We start from the raw sequence: 26514 nt of genomic DNA, 5'->3' as shown, positions 1-26514 counted from the left end.
CCATTAACATTAACCCTGGCTTCCTTTAAATCACAGCTAGATACGATTTTAACAACTCTGAGCTATTAGTTAAGTTCTCCCCAAACGAGCTTGATGGGCCGAATGGCCTCCTCTCGTTTGTAAATGTCTTATGTTCTTAGAACTCATGATTGTCCAAAAACAGTTTATGTAAGGAGCATTTCTATTGGATGTGCATCGTCTAATGTAGCTGATCAAAAAACAAAGACAAATTTCTTAAGTCTGTAAATAAGCAACGCTGACCGCCTTTTGCTTCTTCGGGGACACTCGGCCTTGCCCGAAGCTGACAACCCGCCAATGGGCGTGGCACTTCCTGGCTTCGGACCCCTCCCCCGTCGGTGTGTGATTGGTCTCCCTTATTGTTAAACTGGAGAAACTTCTAACGAACCGTATGGGCTCCGACTGGACACGAAAATGCTCGGCAATTTCCGTGATCTCGAGCCGAAGTTTGACACAAGCGGCGCACGTGCGGATGAAGCAACGACGTTAAATTCCCGGTGCCTTTTTGGCGCAGTTTACGGGGATGTTAAATTTACAGGAATAATATAAATATTTCTCAGCTCTTTTCTTATGCTTTTCAGTTCAGTTGTGTTTTAATGAAGATATGTGTCGGAGTTCGTTTTAGAAATAGACTCTAACACGGTAAGGACAGATGGGGCATCCAGACTCACGAATAACCAACTTTGGTCAGCTGCCTGGCGTGGATTTTCAATTACAGACAAGTCTGCACACGCATTCACATGTATGTAACCGCTTTATTACCTTATAAATAGTTTATAGGGTTTGCAAACTATTCTAGCACTTTTGATGTAGCTAATTTTAAGCTTATAATGTAATAATATATATTTGCCATAAGAGCTCTTGCGTGAGTGTCACGCCAGATGCGTGAGAGCTGACAGCCCCGAGTCTGTTGCCGAAGGTTAACGGACCGCATCTTGCCTGCATAGGTGTAATAAGCCTAAATAAAAAATAACAGTACAGCAACGATGCATTTGATCATAACTATAATATTTCGTATGGGGCAAGTAAGCATTTCAGGCATTCATAATTAAAATAAAGTTAGGGAGATTTTTCCAAAGGACAGCAAGTAAAAGTCTGTTCCGTTGTGATGCTGCCTCCCGCTGACTTTCTCCGTCTTTTGATGGCACGATCTGAACATGACTGCCTAGGATGGCTTCGGATCCCTCTCACGCGACCCTCGAACCGTTATGGCATTTAGCCGGCTCTGGTCGGACACCTTGCCGAGGAGCGTCTCGAAGAAGTTCGTGGCCATGCTCTGCACCCTGTTCACTTTACTTTACTTCATGCACTGCCTGACGGACCGCTGCAGCACGGCGTCAGCTCCGCAGAGAGCATGTGGCCAAGCCGCGCAGGACTGGCGGGCGCCGAGGAGTAAAACGCTGCTCCAGAAATGGATCGCGACGGGCTTTGCGGACGACGCTCCGCTGTTCGGCGGAGAATCTGATCCGTGGTCCCACCTGAGCTCCTCCAGCCCAATACCAGCAGTTTGGAGTGGAGGTGCAGGTAAACTCAGTCCATTGAGCGACGGGACCAAAAAGCTGCCCCAGGCGATCATCATCGGGGTGAAGAAGGGAGGTACACGGGCGCTGCTGGAGTTTCTGCGTGTGCATCCCGACATCAGGGCGGTGGGAGCGGAGCCGCACTTCTTCGACCGCCACTACGACAAGGGACTCGACTGGTACAGGTCATTGTTATTCCAATTTTTAAATTATTATCATTTTACCAATGCCGAGGGATCAAGAGCACTTAGGATAACATTATTGGCAAAATAAGCAGAAGTATGTTTCTCTGTTTTTGCTAATATATTGCATTTTTAAATTTATGATTTTGTGGGGCTATTTGTGCTAAATTAAATATTTGTCAAGCCGGGTGTTCAGGTGCCCCGCCCTGGTGGAGCGGCCGGTCCGGGGTAAAGCGGCTTGTCCACTTTGAACGAAACTTATGTTTAAATAAAGTCCGACACCGTTTGGTCATTTGTCACATTTCAGTTTAATTCGTGACCCTCATTTTTCATTACGCCTCTGAAGCACAATTTTACTGTTTCACTTATAATTATTTTTATATGACGCGCGCTTTACATTTCTCAGATTTCTAAATATTAATTTTAAGTACTTCGTTAAAATCGTTATTTAACCTGAAGAATTAAATACATAAAATATAGATTTTAGAGTTAATAGTTTGAAAGTTTAAAAAAGTTAACGTTAATGTTTGTAATGTAAACGTAAATTCCTTGTGTTTATAAAACGTCATGGATTCCTCTGATTAATTACAGCGTCATTAATAATCATGATTATTTCAATAATATATGTAGTTTAACGAATAAACATATAGGCTTAGATTAAATAATTTTGTGTGGTGGATTCAAATACTGCGTCGTCGACCTGCCGTTTAGTTGTGAATTTGTAATAAGGTCCGCAGGATGAATGTTTCGCCGGATCTCGTGAAGCATATATGGCTTTTCTGTTTGTGACACTGAAGTGCGGTAACTGCTTTTAAATCAATTATTAAAATATATTTAAAGTATACGGTCACTTAGCCAAAGCCAGGCATTGCAGCGTGTTATCTATTAGTGACTGTAACCACCGACGGAGAAATAAAAGTACACCCAAGACTAGTAGGCCTGTTATAATCACACAAAACAGCGCGTTCGTTTTGTAAAATATGTCACTCTGTTTCTAAGGTTTAAATTCCATCTTTTGGGTAACTTTGATTTTGTGTAAATATTAATATTTATGACTTTTGAATAATCTATAATCGTGCCTTTATTGTTTTTGGATTGTAAATATTTCATGCTTATTAAAATCAATATATTTTGACCGTGGCACGAATAAATAATTAAACGATTGATTTATGCGGATTTATCCCAAACAATTTAGAGGTACGAAAATGAATGTAAGTACTTTCCACTTATTTTAGTTTATTGATCATTTTACTAAGTGAATCACTAAGCATATGTATTAGAAACGACAAACCACCTAAGACATGGTCCGGTAAAGATGTAGCCGTCCGTACTGATCCTGAGTAACTTAGCGGATAAATAAATAGGCGCTTTTGAAATGTAGCTGCTTCTTTAGGGTCGCCGAATGCACAATGGACGGTGAATGAAACGGCCTTTTTGTTACGTGTCTATGTTCACACGCATCAGTGCACCTGGCGGTGCCCGCATCGCTGACTGAAACGGCCCGGTTTGATTGGCGGATCTTTCCAGGAAGTAGTATATTTAACCAAAATGCTTGGGGGGGGCAATAACACAGGTTGACCCTCCTCGGCAAGAAGCCCCTGCACCGCTACCCTCCCCGTTCAATCTCACAGCCAAGCAAACTCTATAAATCCCTCTTTCGCTCTCACACACACATCTCCATTTGCCTACTTTGGTACATTGATGTGCGTGTTTGGTAATGTATCGGTGTGTGTGTGTGTCTGTCTGTCTGTCTGTGCTTATGTGGGGTGACTGGCCCCCTCTCCGTGGCTCTAATAGGGCACTGACCACATTACAGCTTTGTTATGAAGCACTATCAGGAGAGTAACGGGACGTTACCTGAGTGTCGCGGGTATAATTCGCTGATGAGAGAGAAAGAGAGAGAGAAAGGAGAGAGAGAGAGAAAAGGACAGAGAGCTTCCCTTTGCTACAGAAGAGAAAACACCACTGCCGTGGCCCTTTTCGCTCACCCCAAACTGCCGCCCCAGCCCCCCGCCCGCCTGAGAAGGCACTCTCTCTCTTTCCCATCACTCTTTCACACTCCTTTAATCACCCATTCATCCATTGTGCTGCGTGTATCCGCCAGGGTCCCATCTATTCCAGGGTCCCATCCTGCCAAGATTCCGCTGCACTGGGTGGGGGTTTTGGGGGGGGGGGGGGGCGGGGTGAATGAAAGTGGCATCCAGAAGTGGGGAAAGACAATAATGACGTGACGAATTTTCTCAGAGTCCATCTGCTCCGTAGCAAAAATACTGCAGTCTGATTCTCGCTGGGTGGCTGTTATTAACGGTGTCCGGGTGCTGATGGGGCTCTCAGTTAATGCTCATCGAATGAGGTTTTTTGCATGCAGACTGTTTGCTTCGGGAGGTGTAGTTGCTCAATTATAGCTCATTCAGACTGAACTGAAGCCCTTTAAAAGTGCTTGTAAATATTAGGGGTCTGTGGAGTCCTCGCTCGCCATGACATTGCCTGCACAGTCTGCACTTTACGTCTGGATTATAGCCTACGTGTAATGATCTTAAAATACAAATGTGAAACAGGTTCGGTTGCCAACCTATTATCAATGATCAGCTTTTATCTATGTTTTTTTAAGGGAAAAGCGCTGTTTGTTCATAAATCCCCCAAGTTTTGATTTCAGGAAATGTCGGTGATGAGGGCTGGAGCTTTTCCGCGGAGACGCCGCCTCGCTTCGGCCGCGGCTGTCCCACCGTGCGGCCGCACTTATCTCGAGTAAATTGCCGGCGTGGAGACGCGTAGCGATGATGATGGTAAATCACTCTGCGATTTGGCGGCTGCTTTTATTCTAGCATTTAGTTTTTCCTTCGTTAGCTAGTTTGCTTAAACCCATCGTTTTGAGCGTCTTAACTTGGATAAATATCCAAGTTTTTAAAAATCGCCAGGAAGTGAGGAAGTATCGTTTTATTTACTCATGAGATTTATATGTGAATCATATTTTTATGTTTTTATGAGTGCGCTGCGTCCCCGCTGTCCATTCTCTAGGCGAAATGTCCCCAGTTATTTAGAGAGAATTACTTTTTTCTTCTGTGCCTTTCCTTTCTCCTAGATGTTTTAAAAAATGTTTCTACCTTATTTTTTAACCCCATCTGATTCACTTCCTTTGTTCTGGGGTTTGCAGTGGTGGGATACTGGCTCTGGGCTGCAGAGCATGGTCTGGTCACCGGATCGAGGCTCCCTCCCTCAGCTGGGTCGCTCCACTTTACCTTCTCCATGTTCAGTTTTTGGAAATAAAGTTGGGCAGGAATGCGATGGGCTCTGCGGGCGCAGAGAGGGAGCCAGAGCAGGCGGGAGACTTGAAGGTCCGAGTCACACAGAGTATAAATGTCAAGAAGGCAGGTCAGCGACTCGGTTCTGCCCAACGGTCCGGTTGCCCCCCTCCTTTGCATTGTACTTTTTCATTCAATCTTTGGTCGTGAAAATAGCCCCCCCTGGGGGGAGGTCAGTATACTCAGCCTGATGCAATCAGAGTAATGTTTCCACACAGCATACTGTGAACTCGACCCCTGCCACCACCCAACCCCCTCCCCCCCCAAGCTTCATCCCAGTCTGTTCGACCCCCCCTTCACCTGTCGTGGCCATGGCGGGGGGGCACGTTTGAAGTCACCAGGCTTGCCGGATTAAGCCAGACCCGACCAGCTAATGGGATAATTACGCCCCCTGGAAACATGGCTGACCTTTGGGGAAGGAGGCCTCATGTCACAGGGTATGTCCAGCTCCCCTCCCCCGACTTGCACTCCTGCCAAGGTGCCCCCCCCCCCGCTCAGCCGCCTTATAAAGGGAACGTGCCCTCGGTGTGCAGCACGGTCCATCGCGGCTCCTCCTGTTCACCCTGCTGTTAAAGCCACCCCCCCACACCCCCCAAAAAGTTCAACATATTGAGGAGGAGCAGAAGGAGCAGCCGGGAGAGCAGCCACAGCCTGCTTCTCACTGCGTGCCCTTAGACCGCATCCTCACAGAAGCCTTTTGGCCCAGGCCAGGACCCCCCCCCCCGCCCGGCCCTCTCCCCCAGCCATGCTGTTACATACCAGCCAGAAAGACTGTCGCTTTGAGCGGCGTAATAGAGTGGAGAGTAAATGAGTGTCTTTGATATGGTGATAAATAAGGGGTTTCTGTGGTTATAAATCCATGGATGTATTTTCAGGGAAATTCGGTAATGGCACTGGAAGTGTTCTTAATAATACACCCCCCCCCATCTCAGCGGGGACCCCCAGAGCACGCCACCTTGGCTCAGTCGCTCTCGGCTGCCCTGCTGCTCTATGCGCTGCCCCCCCAGTGAAGGTCCTTAGATGTGGACGTGCTGGTTTTCACTCTGCAGCGTTTCCTGCTCTGAAGCTCTTTCTGGAGTCCAGCTGGCTTTCAAATTCCGTGCTTTTTCTTCCCACGACAAAAGCCAGGGTCTCATTTTGGTTTCTCATTATGATAAAAGTCCTCTTTCTTGTTTGCTCCCTGAGGACATTGTTCTCTGGTTGGTGTTTTTGTCTGTTTTGGGGTGGCGGGGGGTTTGAGGAGTGGGGGGTTTGAGGTTGAAGACCAGGGCGTTTAACCTGTGTGTGTACTGGACATCCAGACCATCCAAAGGCTTCATGACCATATTCTCTGGGTGATACTTTAAGAGTATTTCCATCCACCTTTCGTTCTGCTTATCCTGTTCAGGGTGGCAGTTCGCTGGAGCCTCTCCCACAATGCACAGGGCAGGGGTGTGATAGTTCATTGCATGGAGCATAGTGGGCAGTTTGGAGATACTCATTCCCCTAAACCTATACAGAGACAGAGGGAACATGGAAACTCCACACATGCACACACAAGGAGGGGGGGGGGCAGGACTGAAATCCCTATCCTGAGGCCACTGTGCCACCTGTACAGCATATGTTTATGTCCGAGTTCCCATGTTTTTGCAGTGTGTGGTATGAGTGCCCGAGACCCCCTTTGAATGACAGTGTCTGCTGATGCTAATAACAGAAATGTGTTTCACATATACTGATCGGGTTGCCAGCACAGTCGCCTTAAATCCCTCTCATCTGTGTGGATTACAGCGCTGCTGGGAAACCGAGCGGGCGAGGTGGGTGGCTGGGGTGGGGCCTGTGGTGACAGGAGGTCAGCGGAATTTCCTGTGGGGTGTGTGCAGACGGCCGTTTAAATGGGGAGATTACAGCGGGCAGCACCACATGACACAAACGCACACACACACTTACACACCCACACATGTACACACGTACACACACGCATGTACACACACACGTACACACACATGTACACACACACGTACACACACACATGTACACACACACGTACACACACGCACACACACGTACACACACACGCACACACACATGTACACACACACGTACACACGCACACACACATGTACACACACACACGTACACACGCACACACACATGTACACACACACACGTACATACACACACATGTACACACACACACGTACACACACACACATACACACAAACGTACACACACACACGTACACGCACACACACACGCACACACACATGCTCAGATCTACACTCTGTTCCCATGCCCCTCCCCCATGCTTTGGGCAAACAAACATATCTCACTATTCTCTGGAGTCTCAGTGCAGGATGATATGCCTCATAATTGACCAACACTTCCCTCCCCAGGATGACAATCCTCATAATTGATCGACATCCCCCACCCCCCCCGACTCTGCCACAAGCTCGAAGATCAGGCTGCTTGTACACTCTGCCTTCGTGCCCCAGCGTGTTTCTGGGACCTGCTAGGGTCATGTTGAGGTCACGCCGAGGTCACACAGGGGTCACCCTGAGGTTGCGCAGGGTTTTTTTAACCTGTATATACATTTATAAGATTTATATGATTCGAACCGAAGTCTCACTGGGCAGGGAAGGCTTAGAGCAGAGCCTTGCTGCTGCCCCACTTGTGCTACAGTGTGCGGTACAGTGTGCAGTACAGTGTGCGGTACAGTGTGAGGTACAGTGTGCGGTACAGTGTGAGGTTTGGTGTTGGGTACCACGCTGGGTGTAGGTGTGACTAATGAATGTCATTGTTATCTTTGTCCACGTTCTAATCATGAGCCCATTCGCTGGGTTTTGTCTTGAACCCCCATAGTTCTGGGATCTCCCAGTTCATCTGGGCCTGATTCAACTGGCCATGGACCAATGGAGAGACAGAGGAATGCTCTGTACTTTGCACGGTGGAGTGCACGAGGGGGTGGGGGGGGGGGGGGGGGTGGGGTTCATAATTGAATTAATCTTAACCTGAGCCCCAGTAATTGCAAATTTAACCAGGGCCAGCTGTGGGAGGAAGGTCTTTTCATGATGGGGGGGGCAGAGGCAGCAGAAACCTTTGCCACTCCTGTCTCCTCGCAAGCGGCATCTTGGGAATCGTCCTCAGCTCAAAGGCACTGAGCTAAATGTGTAATGAAAGGCAGGGATGGGAGCCAGGCGGAGGTGGCATTCAGCAGACAGGGGGCCTGGGGGGCTTCTCTAGCGAGTTCTTGCCAGTGAAGTAAGGAGCCACCTTGTGAAGGCAGGGCGTCATCAGGAATCAGTACCCAGCAGGACACTGTACCTCCATAGAATATCCAGACCACCTTTTACTTCCCAAGATGCACCTCACCGGCGCCCTCTAGGGACTCCTCACAAACTCAAAGGGTCTGTAAGGTCTACACCTCCCCCCTCCCAGACCAATGACTCCTGTGCCCCAGCCTGTTCCTATATGATCTGCCCCTGTGTTTAACCAAGCAAAAACATTGTAAAGGAATCTTAACATTATTAGCTTAATTCTATTTTGAGTCGGCATAATTTACTCAAAGGACAATTTCAGTGTAAAGGCCTCCAGTAAGGGCAAGGGGTGAAGCTGGGGCTGTTTTTAATGGGTTTCAGGTTCCATACCATAGTATTCCAGTGCTGAAAGGGATCTGGGTCATGGGTCTGCGTGCTGTGTGTACCTACACGCTGTTTGTTTAAACGGGTCAGGTTAGCCGAAGGGGTTACTCGAGGATAACGTCATGGCGTCAGACCATCAGAGGGTACAGGACCTATTTTTTCACACTCGGAGGGAGCTTGGAGCATCAAGATTAGAAAGCTGTACCTGTGGTGAAGGGTTGTGGGGGTGAGATCCCTGCAAAGGCACTGCTGTTGTCCCCTTGAGTGATGAGTTGGACTCACGGCCCAGGCGCCCTGAGGTCACGCCGGGTTGCCTTACGGTGTCGCACTGCGAAGACGCTCTTGTCCCACGCGGGATATTGAATATTTAAAACACATATGTCAGGCCTATCGGAGAACATGGCTCAGGTTGGCTGGACACGAAGACATCAGAGGCTCCGCTGTGGTGGATGGCCCCCTCCAGTACTGAGGGAGCAGGGGAGTGATAACACATCACAAACGCCCAGTGTCTGCCTCCCCCATGGTGATTCCCCACTGCCCCCATCCTCAAACAGCCAGGATTACCACGAGCTTGTCCTGGGGCCAGATTACTCTCTAATACTGCGGTGAAATCCCCTGTCAAACGGCACCTCAGCCCTGCCTTGCCACTCCCCCTGTGCTAACACTACCACATCAATAATTAAGATGGCTTATTAGCTCAGCTTGTGGACACACTCAAGCGCACCAGGTCAGCAGGAGGGGGGGGAACCCAGTGGGAATAATGATGGGAGGAAGCAGGGAAGCATGTTAGCGAGAGGCTAACGGGGTGATCCGGGGTGTTACATACATGGGTGTGAGCCAGTGACAGCAGTTAGCGAGAGGCTAACGGGGTGATCCGGGGTGTTACATACATGGGTGTGAGCCAGTGACAGCAGTTAGCGAGAGGCTAACGGGGTGATCCGGGGTGTTACATACATGGGTGTGAGCCAGTGACAGCAGTTAGCGAGAGGCTAACGGGGTGATCCGGGGTGTTACATACATGGGTGTGAGCCAGTGACAGCAGTTAGCGAGAGGCTAACGGGGTGATCCGGGGTGTTACATACATGGGTGTGAGCCAGTGACAGCAGTTAGCGAGAGGCTAACGGGGTGATCCGGGGTGTTACATACATGGGTGTGAGCCAGTGACAGCAGTTAGCGAGAGGCTAACGGGGTGATCCGGGGTGTTACATACATGGGTGTGAGCCAGTGACAGCAGTTAGCGAGAGGCTAACGGGGTGATCCGGGGTGTTACATACATGGGTGTGAGCCAGTGACAGCAGTTAGCGAGAGGCTAACGGGGTGATCCGGGGTGTTACATACATGGGTGTGAGCCAGTGACAGCAGTTAGCGAGAGGCTAACGGGGTGATCCGGGGTGTTACATACATGGGTGTGAGCCAGTGACAGCAGTTAGCAAGAGGTTGGTAGCGGTCAGCTGGGTGTGGCCCAGAGTGTTCTGCATTAGCTGTTAGTGATTGGTTATTGGCTGGCTTTGTGGATCTGGAGGTGGGAGCTGGTAGTTGGATACGGTACAGAGCTGAGCCTATACTGGTTAATGTGCAGGCCTGCTGTACAGAATCACTAACTGGATACGTTTCCTGCTTCATTTCAGGCTCACTCCTACATTTTTTGTTTGTGTTTGACCAGTCACTGTCCTGTTTCTGTTCCTCATGTGCTCCATGTTTCTCTCGATGCCCCTGCCATCCTGCGTTTACGACACCCCCTCATTACGCAGCCGTTGCTTCCCGTGTCCCTCCCCATGTGGATGAGCCAAACGGCTGGACAGGCATTTATTTTTATGAGCTTATCTGCGATTCTGCTCGGGTCCCTGCAACGGCAGTTATTTCATTACACAAACAGTTTGGAGAAGTTTTATTAGCACAGATTAGGAGATTAGACCCCAGCTCCACCCCCTCCACCAGTTAGTTTTTCCCACACAAAACATCTCTGGATCACCTATCTCGGGCCAACCCTGGGGGTCATTAATAACAGCTCCTCTCTGAGAGGAAAATGGGGGGGAGACATATTATCTGTCTGTCAATTTATCTTTTGGGTAAGTATCTCCCCCCACCCTGACAGCGAGCGCCGTCGGGGTGGAATGTGGAGGGGGCAGACAGTACAGCATTCGGGCGCCTACACTCATGTGTGGAGCAGGCAGGACTGCTTCCGCCAACAACAAATGAAAATAAGCGAAGGCGGTTGGGACTGGAACATTTTTCTCACTATTCGTTTAAGTGAGGAAACATCCAGCAGCAGAATAAAGACACCAAATGTAATTAACCTGCACTAATCAGCGGCATCGCTGGCTCACCCAAATTAGATTCACCCTGTGGCTCTGATTGGCCCACCCACATGATGCTGGTTACTGTGTTTCTCTTACAGCGCCTCCCAAAGCCAGCCCATCGATTAAAAGTCGCCTTTGTAGCTCTGGGAAATGTTATGTCATGTTATTCCTAATAGCAGCTAATTTGTGACCAGTGTCGAGGAGTCAGACTGCGTGACCTGGAAAGTAAGAGAGGACCAGGAAAGGGAGTGAGGATCAAGAAAGGGAGCGAGGACCAGGAAAAGGGAGCGAGGACCAGGAAAGGGAGAGAGTATCAGGAAAGGGAGCGAGGTCCAGGAAAGGGAAGGAGGACCAGGAAAGGGAGTGAGGACCAGGAAAGTGAACGAGGACCAGGATGGGAGCGAGGACCAGGAAAGGGAGCGAGGACCAGGAAAGGGAACGAGGACCAGGAAAGGGAACGAGGACCAGGAAAGGGAGGGAGGACCAGGAAAGGGAATGACGACCAGGAAAGGGAAGGAGGACCAGGAAAGGGAGCGAGGATCAGGAAAGGGAGCAAGAAAAAGGAAAGGGAACGAGGACCAGGAAAGGGAGAGAGGATCAAGAAAGGGAACGAGGACCAGGAAAGGGAGAGAGGATCAAGAAAGGGAAGGAGGACCAGGAAAGGGAACGAGGACCAGGATGGGAGCGAGGACCAGGAAAGGGAAGGAGGACCAGGAAAGGGAACGAGGACCAGGAAAGGGAACGAGGACCAGGATGGGAGCGAGGACCAGGGAGGGAATGACAACCAGGAAAGGGAAGGAGGACCAGGAAAGGGAGCGAGGACCAGGAAAGGGAGCGAGGACCAGGAAAGGGAACGAAGACCAGGAAAGGGAGAGAGGATCAAGAAAGGGAGCGAGGACCAGGAAAGGGAAGGAGGACCAGGAAAGGGAAGGAGGATCAGGAAAGGGAACGAGGACCAGGAAAGGGAACGAGGACCAGGAAAGGGAGAGAGGATCAAGAAAGGGAAGGAGGACCAGGAAAGGGAACGAGGACCAGGATGGGAGCGAGGACCAGGAAAGGGAAGGAGGACCAGGAAAGGGAAGGAGGACCAGGAAAGGGAACGAGGACCAGGATGGGAGCGAGGACCAGGAAAGGGAATGACGACCAGGAAAGGGAAGGAGGACCAGGAAAGGGAGCGAGGACCAGGAAAGGGAGCGAGGACCAGGAAAGGGAACGAGGACCAGGAAAGGGAGAGAGGATCAAGAAAGGGAGCGAGGACCAGGAAAGGGAAGGAGGACCAGGAAAGGGAACGAGGACCAGGATGGGAGCGAGGACCAGGAAAGGGAGTGAGGACCAGGAAAGGGAGTGAGGACCAGGAAAGGGAAGGAGGACCAGGAAAGGGAATGAGGACCAGGAAAGGGAACGAGGACCAGGAAATGGAGAGAGGATCAGGAAAGGGAGCGAGGACCAGGAAAGGGAGAGAGTATCAGGAAAGGGAGAGAGGACCAGGAAAGGGAGCGAGGACCAGGAAAGGGAGCGAGGACCAGGAAAGGGAGCGAGGACCAGGAAAGGGAACGAGGACCAGGAAAGGGAGAGAGGATCAAGAAAGGGAGCGAGGACCAGGAAAGGGAAGGAGGACCAGGAAAGGGAAGGAGGACCAGGAAAAGGAACGAGGACCAGGATGGGAGCGAGGACCAGGAAAGGGAAGGAGGACCAGGAAAGGGAGTGAGGACCAGGAAAGGGAGTGAGGACCAGGAAAGGGAAGGAGGACCAGGAAAGGGAATGAGGACCAGGAAAGGGAACGAGGACCAGGAAATGGAGAGAGGATCAGGAAAGGGAGCGAGGACCAGGAAAGGGAGAGAGTATCAGGAAAGGGAGAGAGGACCAGGAAAGGGACCGAGGATCAGGAAAGGGAGTAAGGAAGACAATAGAAACCGGGGGAGGCTGTACATGGCCCATCACCACAGAGCAATACAGCAATGTGGACAGGTAAATCTCACTGAGAGCTTGTCGGTCCCCCCCCCACCCCAAACCCTTTTTAAAACCACTCGCATATCGATCTCACCCCCCTCCCCCCATACCCTTAAACACACAAGTGGGGCCATCAACTCGCTCGTTACCGAGGAGAACAGACAGTGAGGTTTGAAATTAGCCAGAAAGTTCATTCATGGGTCTCCATTACCCCCCTCCCTGGAGATAATTAGGAAGTATGTGGGGGGGGGCTCTCCATTTGACACACACTTACATTAGTGCGCATTATATCTCACTTAGCCAAAGCAGAGAGTTGGTAATATTCCACTATGCAGATATTCTCAATGCAGCTGCACGCAGCTGAGTGAGGCATCATGGGATTGCTATGCCCCCCCCCCCAGCTCAGCCGCCCTCCCCCATTGCCTGCAATTCATTCCAATTGGTGTTATCTAAGCACAATGTGTCTTCCTGCCCAAATACAGGCATCTCGCGGGGCTAAATTTGGGCCTCCCTATATGAGAGGGCATCTCAGCATCCCAGTGGTGAGGATGAGTATTCCTGAAGGTCAGAAAAAGCTGCCCCCCCCACTACTTGGTAATGACATCATGTTGTAAAAGCCAGAGATCAGGTGGGGGCAAGGGTACATGGACAGGCTGTGTGTGTCTGACGGCAGTTTTTAAATATGTTTCTGTACTGGTGGGGGGGGGGGGTCCGCCCCCTCTGACCGGCTGATTATTTATTTAACATGCAGAGTGTTTTCACCAGAACTGCTCACTTCACCAGAAACATCAGTCATGCGAGGTGGGGGTGGGGGGGGCGCACTCCTCACCTTAATTTCCCCTGAAATCCCCCCCCCATTTTTATCAGAGCCCACCCCCTCACACTCACAGGCTTCCCGACACTTACATCAAGAATGAAACATGCAAATGCAAATTCCAGATCGCTGAAATCAATCATGCCTTATCCTCCCCCATGTGCCAGCTACTTACCCATAATCACCTGCTGCCCTGGCCCTCCAGAGCCAAGGGCCACATGCCCAGTCATCACAGTAACTCCCTGGTGATGTCACACCACCTGGGTAGTAGTTTTCTTCCAAAACAGGTCCTGGGGTACAGCTGTCTCACCCACACGCCGACCACAGCACCTATCAGAATGTATCCTTTATGCCTTTCTTCCAGGACAAGGGCTGGCTTGGCCATCTGGCATACTGGGTGTTTTCCCGGTGGGCTGCGGGGACCCCCCCCCTAGTCAGTAAGTCCAGCCCTGGTCGGGGTAGTTTCTGAGTTTTTGGAGGTGGGGGACACGTCTCGGTAAGTTTCCCCTTTACATTACAGTAGTGGCTGGGACCGGGGGGCCTTCTCTGTTACATGCCTGTTACCCCCTGCCCCACTTGGATCAAGTCCCACTTCCGGTGAGCATGGGGCGTTTCTTCCACCACGAGGCACCATGGGTTATGGTTAGGGTGGCCAATAGGAGATCCGCATTTACGCTAAGATGGATACATCTCTGCACCCTCATTGGAGCCTCTTAATATATTCTGCACAACAGATGCCACTTTCCCGTCCTTATTAAATATTTAGAGGCAGCACACAATTAGACTGAGCATGAGGTCACGTCCTTCCACAGACGTGGCGTGTGGCTCAGCAGCTTGGGATCCTGTAACCAGAATGTTGCTGGTTCTCATCCTGTGGTTGTCAGGGTTTTGACCATTGGGCTCTTGAGCAAGGCGCTTAGCCCCCTGTCGATCCGGAGACTGGCTCACCCTGCCTTCTCGATTGTACGTCACCTTGGATACAAGCGTGTGATAAATAGACGTTCCCTTCCTTGGGGGGGGCGTCCAGAGAGGAGCCTGGAGTTCTTGGTCCCCAGATTTCTGTCCTCAGCCACCCCACCCCTCTGCTCTGGCCCCGCCTGTTCGGTGACAGTGCTCTCTCCCCCCCTACCCCGTTCCCTCCTCCCACATTTCTGAGCCGTGGTACCGTGTTACGTTACCTGAGCGACTTGCTTTCCACAGGGTCCCACTTTGTAAATCCCGACCCTAATTACTCGCAGGCAGTGAGGGGGCCTACTCACACCGACATAACCTTTAGCAGTCAATCACTGTTGCGCCTGAAATTCACACATAAGGCGGGACCCTGGGCTCCCTCCATCTCCCATCGATGTCAGGAATATATTTGCATTTTTATTCAATGCAGTCTTCATGATCTTTTTATTTTCTTTGTAAGGACTGAGCTGAACCAATTCCTCAAACACTGCATTTTTTCCTGGGGAGAATAAGAAGCCTTCAGACACTTTGTGATCAGTTTGACTGAATAAATCAGGACATTTTAACTTCAGAATACATAAAAAAAAAAAAAAAAAAAAGTTTTTCAGGTGCTTTAAGTTTTTATTTTTTGTTGGAGTATGAGAGTATTTGGAGCGAGACCAGGGCCGAGTTCAGCAGCTCAATTCAGGGGTAGATCTCCCATAGTACCACACCTCACCACACTGCCCCCGCGTGGCCTGGAGGACTCATTTCCTCACAGCCAGGACCAGCAAGCTGGTGACCATCAGGGACCTGAAGGCTGTGGCGCTGTGCAGAGAGCGACCGTGACCCTGCGGACGTCTGGCATTAAACAGATCCTTTCCAGGCCAGAGTCAGCGGCTTTTGCGCCCAGCAGACTGTCACCAGTCGTCATGTAGCACTGGATTGGTGGAGAAAGGGGCCATTTTTCATTATTTGGAAAGGAGATGAGATGCTTGAATAGCTTGGCAGTCACACTGGGTGAGGGTGGGGGGGGGGGCTACGACAGCGGCACAATCGGCCCACATCTCCATGGGTCCTGTGACAGATGAGGGAGGGCAGCGAGGCCGGAAGCAGCGGCCCGTGTGGAGCTGGCAGATAACGCCCAGGCAGCCGGGGCAACGGCGGGAGATTTATAGCCATGTCACACAGGAGCACGTGGGGCGCACACACACACACACACACACACACGCACACACACGCACACATACACAGACACAGGTTTCACACTGGCACACGCTCACACACGCACGCACACATACACACACACGCGCAGCTCTCACACTGGCACACGCTCACATGTGCACGCATACACACACACGCACGCACACATACACACGCACACACAGCTCTCACACTGGCACACGCTCACGCACACACACACACGCACGCACACATACACACACGCACACACACACACACAGGTCTCACACTGGCACACGCTCACACACGCACGCACACACACACGCACACACACACACACGCACACATACACACACACACACACACAGGTCTCACACTGGCACACGCTCACACACGCACGCACACATACACACGCAGACACAGGTCTCACACTGGCACACGCTCACACACGCACACACACGCACGCACACATACACACACACACAGCTCTCACACTGGCACACGCTCACACACGCACACACACGCACACACATGCACGCACACATACACACACACACAGCTCTCACACTGGCACACACACACGCACGCACACATACACACGCACACACACACATGCACACACACACGCACACACACACACTCACTGTCTCACACACCAGTGTGCTTACTGGAAGCCACGGCCACTTCATCACCACATTTGGTGTCTCCCCCCCCCCCCCCCCCCCCCCCCATAGCAATGAGGATGTTTCCATCCACAGAGCAGCCCTTTCCTGCCAGTCCTCTACCCTCCTCTCCAATTCTATCACCCAGTGCATTTTAACTGAGCTCCCTGTAATTCCACTCAGTGTCAGTATCCACACCCCCCAAACACACACATATGCAGAACGAAAAGCAGATTCAAGCAGAAATGGGAATGAAGGGAGATTAAAAAGTATTTGTAGCTTGGTGCTTAAACATCGCGCCCCTGCTGACTGTTTCGGGGACTGCAGGTGTGTGTGTGGTGGGGTGGGGGGGGGGGCGGCTGAAAATCTAGCCTGGGTGTAGAGGTATAGCGGTACTCCCCTGAGGAGACCCCCCCTTCTGTGAATGGAGGCTGGGCTCCCACCTTGATAATGCTCTGTTGTCCGGTCCAGATGTCACCAATCTCGTCTGGGAACTGTCTACCGAACACCATCAGGCTGTAAATACAGGGGCACGGACTCTAATTCACCTGTCAAACATCAAATACAGTGAGGAGCCAGTGGACCAGGCCAGGGGGGGGCTGATTAAAACAGGCCGTTTGTTTGGGTCGTGCGCGTGGTGCCGCAGTATGTTCAGTCAGGTCTGTCCCATCACCAGGCAGACCTGCCCGGCATGCGGGCCAGCAGGAAGCTCAGTGAGGTCTGTCCCATCACCAGGCAGACCTGCCCGCCATGCGGGCCAGCAGGATGCTCAGTCAGGTCTGTCCCATCACCAGGCAGACCTGCCTGCCATGCGGGCCAGCAGGAAGCTCAGTGAGGTCTGTCCCATCACCAGACAGACCTGCCCTGCATGCAGGCCAGCAGGATGCTCAGTCAGGTCTGTCCCATCACCAGACAGACCTGCCCTGCATGCGGGCCAGCAGGATGCTCAGTCAGGTCTGTCCCATCACCAGGCAGACCTGCCCGCCATGCGGGCCAGCAGGATGCTCAGTCAGGTCTGTCCCATCACCAGGCAGACCTGCCCTGCATGCGGGCCAGCAGGAAGCTCAGTCAGGTCTGTCCCATCACCAGGCAGACCTGCCCGGCATGCGGGCCAGCAGGAAGCTCAGGCAGGTCTGTCCCATCACCAGGCAGACCTCTCCGGCACCAAACCGCAATTACAGAAATACTGGGGATCTTTAACACGAATTCAAATGTCATTGTATTTTTCTTAATCTACTGCAAGTATAAAGTGAAATATACAGTTGGACATCATGCAGAGACATTACAATAATTCATTCCCTGATTAATGCTGTTATTACGTAACCAGCTTGATGGATTATCATCCAGCTGCAGAACATGTCACCTCTCGCATTTGGGCTAATCCTGAAAAAGCAAACCCTTAGCATATTTGAAGTGCACCCCCTACCTCCCCCCAGGCTAAGTTCCAGGGCCGCGACAGTGGATTTGAGAGAGGGGCTGGATGAGATTTCCCTGCAGTGGGAGGCTGATGATGGGATTTTGGTTCATTCCTGCATCACCGAAGCTACAGTCCCTCTCGGCTGATAAATAAGGGGGTTTCATGCTATAAATTATTATAACTTGTTTCTTTTTGGGATAATCGCCCAGCAAGCTCGCTCCTTAGGGTGGGACTGCCCCAGCCCTATTGTCCATGTACTTTTTTATCCTTCCAGAACTTTCCGATACAGAGACGAGTGCCTCCCGGCTGATGGGAGGACACAGTGCCTCGAAGATGAGCCCGGCCATTAAACACCAATTCTGGGGGGTGGGGGTGTCTTATCTCTCTACGGCCGCTGAGACCTCAGGAACTGACACGCAGAAAGAACCATGGGGAGGTGGGCGAACGTTTTCTGGCGAAGTCTAATCCCGCGGCCACGCTTCGCCAGCCACCTCCTCCTCGCCTTTCTCTCCTGCTCCTCCTCAGGTCCCCGCAGTGCCCCCACCCATGCCACCGACTCACGCCAGCTCCAACACAACACCCCACCCCCGCAAAAAACTCAGTGTAAGTGGGTCACAGGCGCATTAAAAAGTGAAAAGCACAGTGAGACCTCCTGAACTCTCACACACACACATACACACACACACACACACATACACACACACACACACATATACACACACATACACACACACACATACACACACACATACACACACACACACGCTGAGCGGGTCTCAGGGAGCATGAGACAGAGAGAGTTATACCCTAGACATTGACATGCGTACACTTCTCTGTCCAGATACGATTGGAGATTTTTACACAGGTTGTCAGTTTTCATTTTGGAATTTTGGACTTTGTCCAGGATGCTTTGGACTCGCGAGGTTGATGGGATAAGAGAATCCCCAAGAGATGTTTGCAGTACGGGGGGGTGTGGGTGGGGTGGAATCCCATTACATCACACAAGGCTATACATTGTTTTTATAACACCCCCTCCCCCATCTCCAGTGGAGTGTGAACTTGTGTAAACGGTCAAATTTGTTACACTGTGGGTTAGGTCACGGATGGGAATGACCTCAGGAGATGTTCTGGAACCTTCTACTGCCGTGTCACCAAGGAGGTCATCGGGGGGGCATGCCAGGACCGGCTGGGTTGGAGGTTGTGACTTTAGTTGTTTGTCAGACATTTTGGTCTTTTGCGAGTTTTTTGACTATGACAACCTCCTTCACCATTTTCCTCTTTAATCTGCCGTCTATTCCCCTCTCCTCAAGTGAAAGCTTGCATCTTAGCTTCTATACGTCTTGAAACCCGATCTTTACTTTCTGCCTCTGGCCCACTGAGGTCCTGAAGCTCAGGGTGGATGTCGCTGTCCTGGGCTCAGTTTCCTGCTCATGGCTGGACATGTTCATTAATGGCCGGGTCACTGTCTGTTCTCCTGCCGTTCTTTCATGGAGGATGAATGCTGGTGTTTATGCACAAAGACATCTGGGGATGAGGCCCAGGTCACGATTTCCTCCCTGCTCAGTGAGCTGAAAGTGACTCTTAGTTTATCTTTGAGGGATGTGGAGATTTGGATGTGGGGCCATGATGGGCGTAATGTGTGAAAGAACCCAGGGCAAGATGCCGGCCGCTGGGAACAGGGGGGCAGACAAAGGAGCCTTCAGTCAAAAGGCATCACCTGTAACTTGGAATAATGAGAAAACATCCAGGACAGGTGTGCTAAGGGCACACAGTCACTGCCCCATGCGACATCTCCAGCCAAGCGCCCTGGAAGATCTGTCTGTGGTCCAAGGAGTGTGGGCCTGCATACACTCTCCCCTGTTAACACTGGCGTCTCCAAGCAGCGTGTAAACATCCTCATGGAGACCACACTGACGAGCCCACCGTGACCTCGTAATCATTAACAGTCCCACTGTCTGCTTCTTTCGGTTCCCAAAGCCAGGAGTGCAATTCCTGAGTGTTCCATGCTTTAATTTCCCTGATTTTCATACCTCTTTGGGGGTTCATTGTGGGAGGTGCCTGTTTGGGGATTCATTGTGGGAGGTGCCTGTTTGGGAGCTCATTGTGGGAGGTGCCTGTTTGGGGATTCATTGTGGGAGGTGCCTGTTTGGGGATTCATTGTGGGAGGTGCCTGTTTGGGGATTCATTGTGGGAGGTGCCTGTTTTGGAGCTCATTGTGGGAGGTGCCTGTTTGGGAGCTCATTGTGGGAGGTGCCTGTTTGGGGATTCATTCTGGGAGGTGCTTGTTTGGGGATTCATTGTGGGAGGTGCCTGTTTTGGAACTCATTGTGGGAGGTGCCTGTTTGGGAGCTCATTGTGGGAGGTGCCTGTTTGGGAACTCATTCTGGGAGGTGCCTGTTTGGGAACTCATTCTGGGAGGTGCCTGTTTGGGGGCTCATTGTGGGAGGTGCCTGTTTTGGGGCTCATTGTGGGAGGTGCCTGTTTTGGGGCTCATTGTGGGAGGTGCCTGTTTCTGGGCTTATTGTGGTGATCCACCACTGACCTGAGGCTGTTCTAAAACATAGAACAAATAAGCCCCTTTACCTCCCCATGGGTTGTGGGGGGGGGGGAGGAGGTTGAATATTGTGGCAGCCAGTGCTGCACACACGCGAACCTCTCTGTCAGGTACACAGCAGCAGCTAAGAGTGTGAATCATTCATGAGCCACTTTCATACACTCGTTTAAGTCCCCATTATGGAAGGGGGGGGCGGGTCACATGACCTGAACGAAACACAGAGACACAGCGAAACCGAACAGCAGGGCTGAGCCTAGTTTAACTTCATCATTGGATTAATCCACCCCCGGTTTTTCAGGTGTGTATCTGTGTCTGTGTGTGTGTGTGTGTGTGTGTGTCTGTGTGTGTGTCTGTGTATCTGTGTGTGTGTGTCTGTGTGTGTGTGTGTGTGTCTGTGTGTGTGTCTGTGTATCTGTGTGTGTGTGTGTGTGTATCTGTGTGTGTCTGTGTATCTGTGTGTGTGTGTCTGTGTGTGTGTCTGTGTGTGTCTGTGTGTCTGTGTCTGTCTGTGTGTGTCTGTGAGTGTGTCTGTGTGAGTGTGTCTGTGTGTGTCTGTATGTGTGTGTGTCTGTGTGTGTGTGTCTGTATGTGTGTGTCTGTGTGTCTGTGTGTCTGTGTCTGTCTGTGTGTGTCTGTGTGTGTGTGTGTCTGTGAGTGTGTCTGTGTGAGTGTGTCTGTGTGTGCGTGTGTGTCTGTCTGTGTGTGTGTGTGTCTGTGTGTGTGTGTCTGTATGTGTGTGTGTGTCTGTGTATCTGTGTGTCTGTGTGTGTGTGTCTGTATGTGTGTGTGTGTGTGTCTGTCTGTGTGTGTCTGTGTGTGTCTGTGTGTGTGTGTGTGTCTGTGTGTGTGTCTCTGTGTGTCTGTGTGTCTGTGTCTGTCTGTGTGTGTCTGTGAGTGTGTCTGTGTGAGTGTGTCTGTGTGTGTCTGTATGTGTGTGTGTCTGTATGTGTGTGTGTGTATGTATGTAGATGTGTTTTATGTTCTCATCATTATATGTATTGTTACATGTACCATCCCCATATAGCCTAAGCGCAGACATGTTGACTGTTAGGGGGGGTCTCCCCATGTAGATAATTGCATTGCAAGACAGCCCCCCATGCCCTTCTCCATCACTTCACCCCACCCTACCCTCAATGCTCTGCTGCCCCCAATTATGACATTTTTTATCCCCTGCCCCCCCCAGAGAGCTGGTGCCCAGGACCCTGGAGGGCCAGATCACCATGGAGAAGACGCCCAGCTACTTCGTGACGCGGGAGGCTCCGTCCCGCATCTATGCCATGTCCCGGGACACCAAGCTGATCGTGGTGGTGCGGGACCCCGTCACCCGGGCCGTGTCCGACTACACGCAGACGCTGTCCAAGAAGCCCGACATCCCCACCTTTGAGAGCCTGACCTTCCGGAACCGCAGCGCGGGCCTCATCGACACCTCGTGGAGCGCCGTGCAGATCGGCATCTATGCCAAGCACCTGGACAACTGGCTGCGCTTCTTCCCATTGAGGCAGATGCTGTTCGTGAGCGGCGAGCGGCTGATCAGCGACCCCGCCGGCGAGCTGGCCCGCGTGCAGGACTTCCTGGGCCTCAAGCGCATCGTCACCGATAAGCACTTCTACTTCAACCAGACCAAGGGCTTCCCCTGCCTGAAGAAGGCCGAGGGCAGCAGCAAGCCGCACTGCCTGGGCAAGACCAAGGGCCGGACCCACCCCGACATCCAGCCACAAGTGCTGCAGCGGCTCCGCCAGTTTTACCGTCCCTTCAACATGAAGTTCTACCAGATGACTGGCCACAACTTTGGCTGGGACGAGTGAGCGGGCCGACTGGGCAGGGAGGGCTTATGCTTGGGCACTGGTGTGTGTGTCCTGGGAAGGAGCTGGAGGTGACCATCAGTATCCCCTCTAAAGGGGGCAGCGTGTGGCTCAGTGGGCTAAGCCTGTGTGCCTCTAATCAGAAGGTCACCAGTGCAAACCCAGCCTCAGCTCGTCTGCAGGTCCTTCAACAAGACTCTTAAAGAGCAAGTTGAGGGAGGCATAAAGACAGTTTCCCCACAGGGATTAATAAAGGATCTATTGTTATTGTTATTGTTATTGCTATAAAGGGACATGATGTTGGAGCAGAACACCTCTGACCTCTGCAAATCATAAACCCTCAAAACATAAAACATCACTGTGTGCTCTTCAGCTCCCAAAGAACTCATTTAGCAATGTTCTGATCGGTATCTGAAAAGGACCCCACCCCCACTCTGAAATCACCCCATGGGGGGGAGGGGGGGGGGGCAGGAGTCTTGATGAAACCTTGTTTGCCATATTCTGTGCTGACATACCTACTAATAAAGCTTTGAATTTTTGAGGGCCAATTTGTGCATCGTTACTGTGGCCAGAATTGCAGCAGAACTCCTTTTGAGAATTTTTGCTTTGTCCCTTTCATGCAGAACTAGCCATTGGCTTTGCGCAGGCCAATAGCACAGTTAGAGCTGCAATATTGGCACAGCCATTGCCCAACCAGTGATAACCAAGCCCCTTTTGCCTGCCCCCTAACTGCTTGTCTTCTCAGTGAACCACAAGGTAGATCCAGGTACAAGGATGAATCATGGAGTCACTGTCGTCATCCTGAGAACCAAAGATGGGTTAGAACTTCTTCAGTAAAACATGCAAATGTACAAACAAATACGAAATCTTTGAGATGTGCATGATGCTGCTGTTGGCCTAGCAGGATGGTTCCTGCAGGAACCATCCTAGCAGGAACTGGTTATTTCACTATAAATGTTAAGTCTGCCATTTGAATTCGTTTTCACTAAAAGGCTGCATGCCTGTATATTGCTTCACTTCGATGTGGGTCACATGACACTGCCTCACAAAGCCACCTTTGATATGTCACACTGCACGTCATACTTGATGATGCAGGTGATTTATGTGGGGGTGGTGGAGAGGAGCAGCCACCTGTGAGACACATACACGCCCCACCCCTCCCCCACCAGAGTGACAAGCTGTCACATGACACGGCTGTGCACTGGCCCCTCCCGTTTCCAGTGCACTGCGCTCCATGAGCGATACAATACCCCACTCAACGAGATCGGCTGGGGGTGTCCACGCTCAGCCCTTAGCTATCGCTGCTGCTGTACGGTCTGTGCAGAGCCTCCTTCACTGAGGTCCACCAGGGACAGACATCTGTTTGTCTTGGAGAGCAGCAGAGACCCTTAATCACCGAAACAGCCTGAGCAAACAGCCATTAAGACCTCGGTGGAAAGAGGAAAGAAACACAAGCACGTTATAAAAACAGCGAGGGAGCCGGAGCCACCTCTGCCGCTGTACGCGGTGGGTTCTTGTGTAGCTTCAGCTTGTTAGATAAACCTATGGCTAACATCACAGGTGGAGGCGGTGGGATGAAAGATCTCTGAAGAAACAAGCAGCTCCACGCTGAGGCTGTTAGTCACCGGCTCCTCCGAGCACATGTGTTCCACACTGTTTCTGAGAGGCTCTGGTGGCCTGTAAGCTGCTGTCTGACAGCCCCAATGGGACAGCAGCAATGACAATGACATCGCCCCAAAATATGCCCCCCGAGTCCCAAGGCTCTCTCCTCCCCAAGAAAACGAATCCAGTCCCTTCAGAATTGAGCTAATTAACCTGGAGAGCTGGTGAAAGCTTCATTCAGGCAAAGCTCACATTTTCCTCATGAAAAGCAGGGTGTTTGCACAGCGCTCTAAACAAACAGGCGGACCCTGAGGGTACAGTAAGTGTTCCTCAGGGGATCCTTTTCAAAGCAGGAGCCGTGGCCTTTTTCCATACCCTCACTTGTTAGCACACACTGCACGCGTCTGTTGTTTTTTGTCCTCCTGTTAATTTTTCTGATGGAAAGCAAAGCCAGAACTGTTTTTTAACCCTGTCACATGGACGCACACTATTATTGTAAACTTCAACCCGAATTATATTCCTGCTGCAGCTGCTCGCACGTAGACCCACGTGACTCCTCCCACGTATGTTTACACTAATTAGTTAATTAATTTATTGTTTCCAGATGGAGCGGCTTATGGAGCAGCAGGACGGCAGATGTTCCCACTACATCCGCCGCCTCTCACTTCTTGCTGGGAGTCTGATAAGTTGTGTTAAGTTAAATTGCTTTTAGGCATCGCGTTGCTAGGATTTTTCTTTTTAATGGATTATAGCAACATCTCAGGCAAGAATTGTGGACATGTTTAGCGAGCCTTCAGCATTAATAAAGCTTGAGCACGTGGGGAGCATGAGTCTGGTATCGCTGGATTCGGTCTCAACGCTGGGATGGAAAGCCAAACCGCCATAGGTATGTGAGAGCTGTGGTGTTGGTGATGTTTCAGAGAGAAGCTGAGTCCTTTCAGCTGACAACCTGCACTGTGAATTCTTCATCAGGAAAGCCAGTGTTTCATCCATGAGGATTCTGTCCTATTCTGTATACTGAGAAAACTGAGGATGGTACTAATGATGACCATGGTAATGATGATGATGGTGGTGATGATGATGGTGGTGATGATGATGATGAAGATGATGATGATGGTGATGATGATGATGATGATGTGATGATGATGGTGACGATGATGATGATGATAATGGTGATGATGATGAAGATGATGATGGTGATGATGATGATGATGATGGTGATGATGGTGATGTTATGATGTGATGACGATGATGGTGATGTGATGATGGTGATGTGATGATGGTGATGTGATGATGTGATGATGAAAATTTGACCACGTGAATGCAGCTCTTATAACGACAGACGCATTTCACATTTTCATGTCTTATATTAAAATATTTTCTTAAGATAAATGATTTTTTTATGGGTTAATATTATTATTTTCCATTTCGATAATCCTTTGGCTATGTGCGGTCCATCACGCGCTTCTGTGACATCTTAACTGCATTATTTACATCTGCCTCAAAGTCATTCTCTACAGCGAGATTACGTCTCTGCCGAAATGGTATGTTTTCTGGAGTTTTCTTCACTATCCGAGACTGGATTTACACTTCAACATTTATTGGGATTCCTAATTCTTTCAAATACTTTTTGTAGTAAATCATCACCACGCCTTCCGATTTACATATTATAGCCAGCTGAGTTCAGAGTGGTGAGTACATTTTGCACGGCTCGGTCCGCACAGTTACAGTGGTGAAGCGAACAGTGAAGGCCGAAGTACTGCAGAGCCAAACGCACTTTACTCAGAAAGAAAGGGTTGGGGTGAAGACTCACTACCGAACTGAACGGTGTCGTGATATTAGTCACCATTACACTGTTACGCATTCAAGTGATTTAAAACTGAAATTCCTCCCCTGCAAATAGTTTTTCTTTATTTTTTATGAGTGCATGTGTTAAATGCATATATACGCATATCACATTAAAAATCATATCGCAAACACCCTTCTCTAACCATCCTTGTAAGTCTTGGGTCAGACATTTAGGATAAAATGGCTCTTTGCTTTAAAAAGGTTGCCGATTCTGAGTTTTTCCTTGCCACTCTCGCCTCTGTCAGTCACTGGGGGCTTTGGGCAGAGATAATGTAAAGCACTTTGAGAAAATGTAATGTTGTGAAAATGCACTATAGAAGTAAAATTTAATTGCTTTGAATTGAAATGTAGTTCCTTGGTCCTGAGCCATGACAGAGTGTGATGGAAGGTGAGCGTTCCTGTTTCTGGGAAAATTGGCCTACTCCTCCACCGAAACAGCTCAAAGTAAATAATGATTCATTTTCCCACATTATTTGTTTAGCTCCTGAGTAAGCGATCCATCTGGGCTAGAACTGTGGAGTGATGAACACACACACACACACACACACACACACACATTTGTATTCATATCTTTGTGGGGACTATCCATTCAATTCTATGGGCAAAACCCTAATCCCTACAATGACAACCCCTAACCAGTCCCATCCTTAACCACTTAGCCATAAGTAACCAAACAAAATACAATGGTGTTTTGAATCCAGTCACATATTTTTTTGTAAAATTTGAATTTCCCCTTGTGGGGCCCAAAAAATGGTCCCCACAAAGTTAAAATAACAGATAACAGTTATAACATTCATAATCATAATTTATAAT

At 50.3% G+C, this 26514-nt stretch overlaps 1 protein-coding gene and 1 long non-coding RNA gene across 2 annotated transcripts; both read left to right on the top strand.

The window, feature by feature from the left end:
- Window positions 1-463: 463 nt before the first annotated feature.
- On the top strand, window positions 464-22685 carry si:ch211-216b21.2 (heparan sulfate glucosamine 3-O-sulfotransferase 3A1). Its single transcript, XM_049015819.1, has 2 exons — window positions 464-1723; window positions 21633-22685. The coding sequence occupies exons 1-2, from the start codon at window positions 1227-1229 to the stop codon at window positions 22252-22254; spliced, it is 1119 nt and encodes a 372-aa protein (XP_048871776.1). The 5' UTR covers window positions 464-1226; the 3' UTR covers window positions 22255-22685.
- Window positions 19831-20285, top strand: LOC125743130 (uncharacterized). Its single transcript, XR_007398287.1, has 3 exons — window positions 19831-20033; window positions 20118-20173; window positions 20230-20285. It is a non-coding gene; the product is annotated as an uncharacterized LOC125743130 (long non-coding RNA).
- Window positions 22686-26514: the final 3829 nt, after the last annotated feature.

Source organism: Brienomyrus brachyistius, chromosome 5 (assembly GCF_023856365.1).
Source record: "Brienomyrus brachyistius isolate T26 chromosome 5, BBRACH_0.4, whole genome shotgun sequence".
Taxonomy (NCBI): Eukaryota; Metazoa; Chordata; class Actinopteri; order Osteoglossiformes; family Mormyridae; genus Brienomyrus; species Brienomyrus brachyistius.
This window is presented reverse-complemented; position numbering and strand designations above follow the sequence as displayed.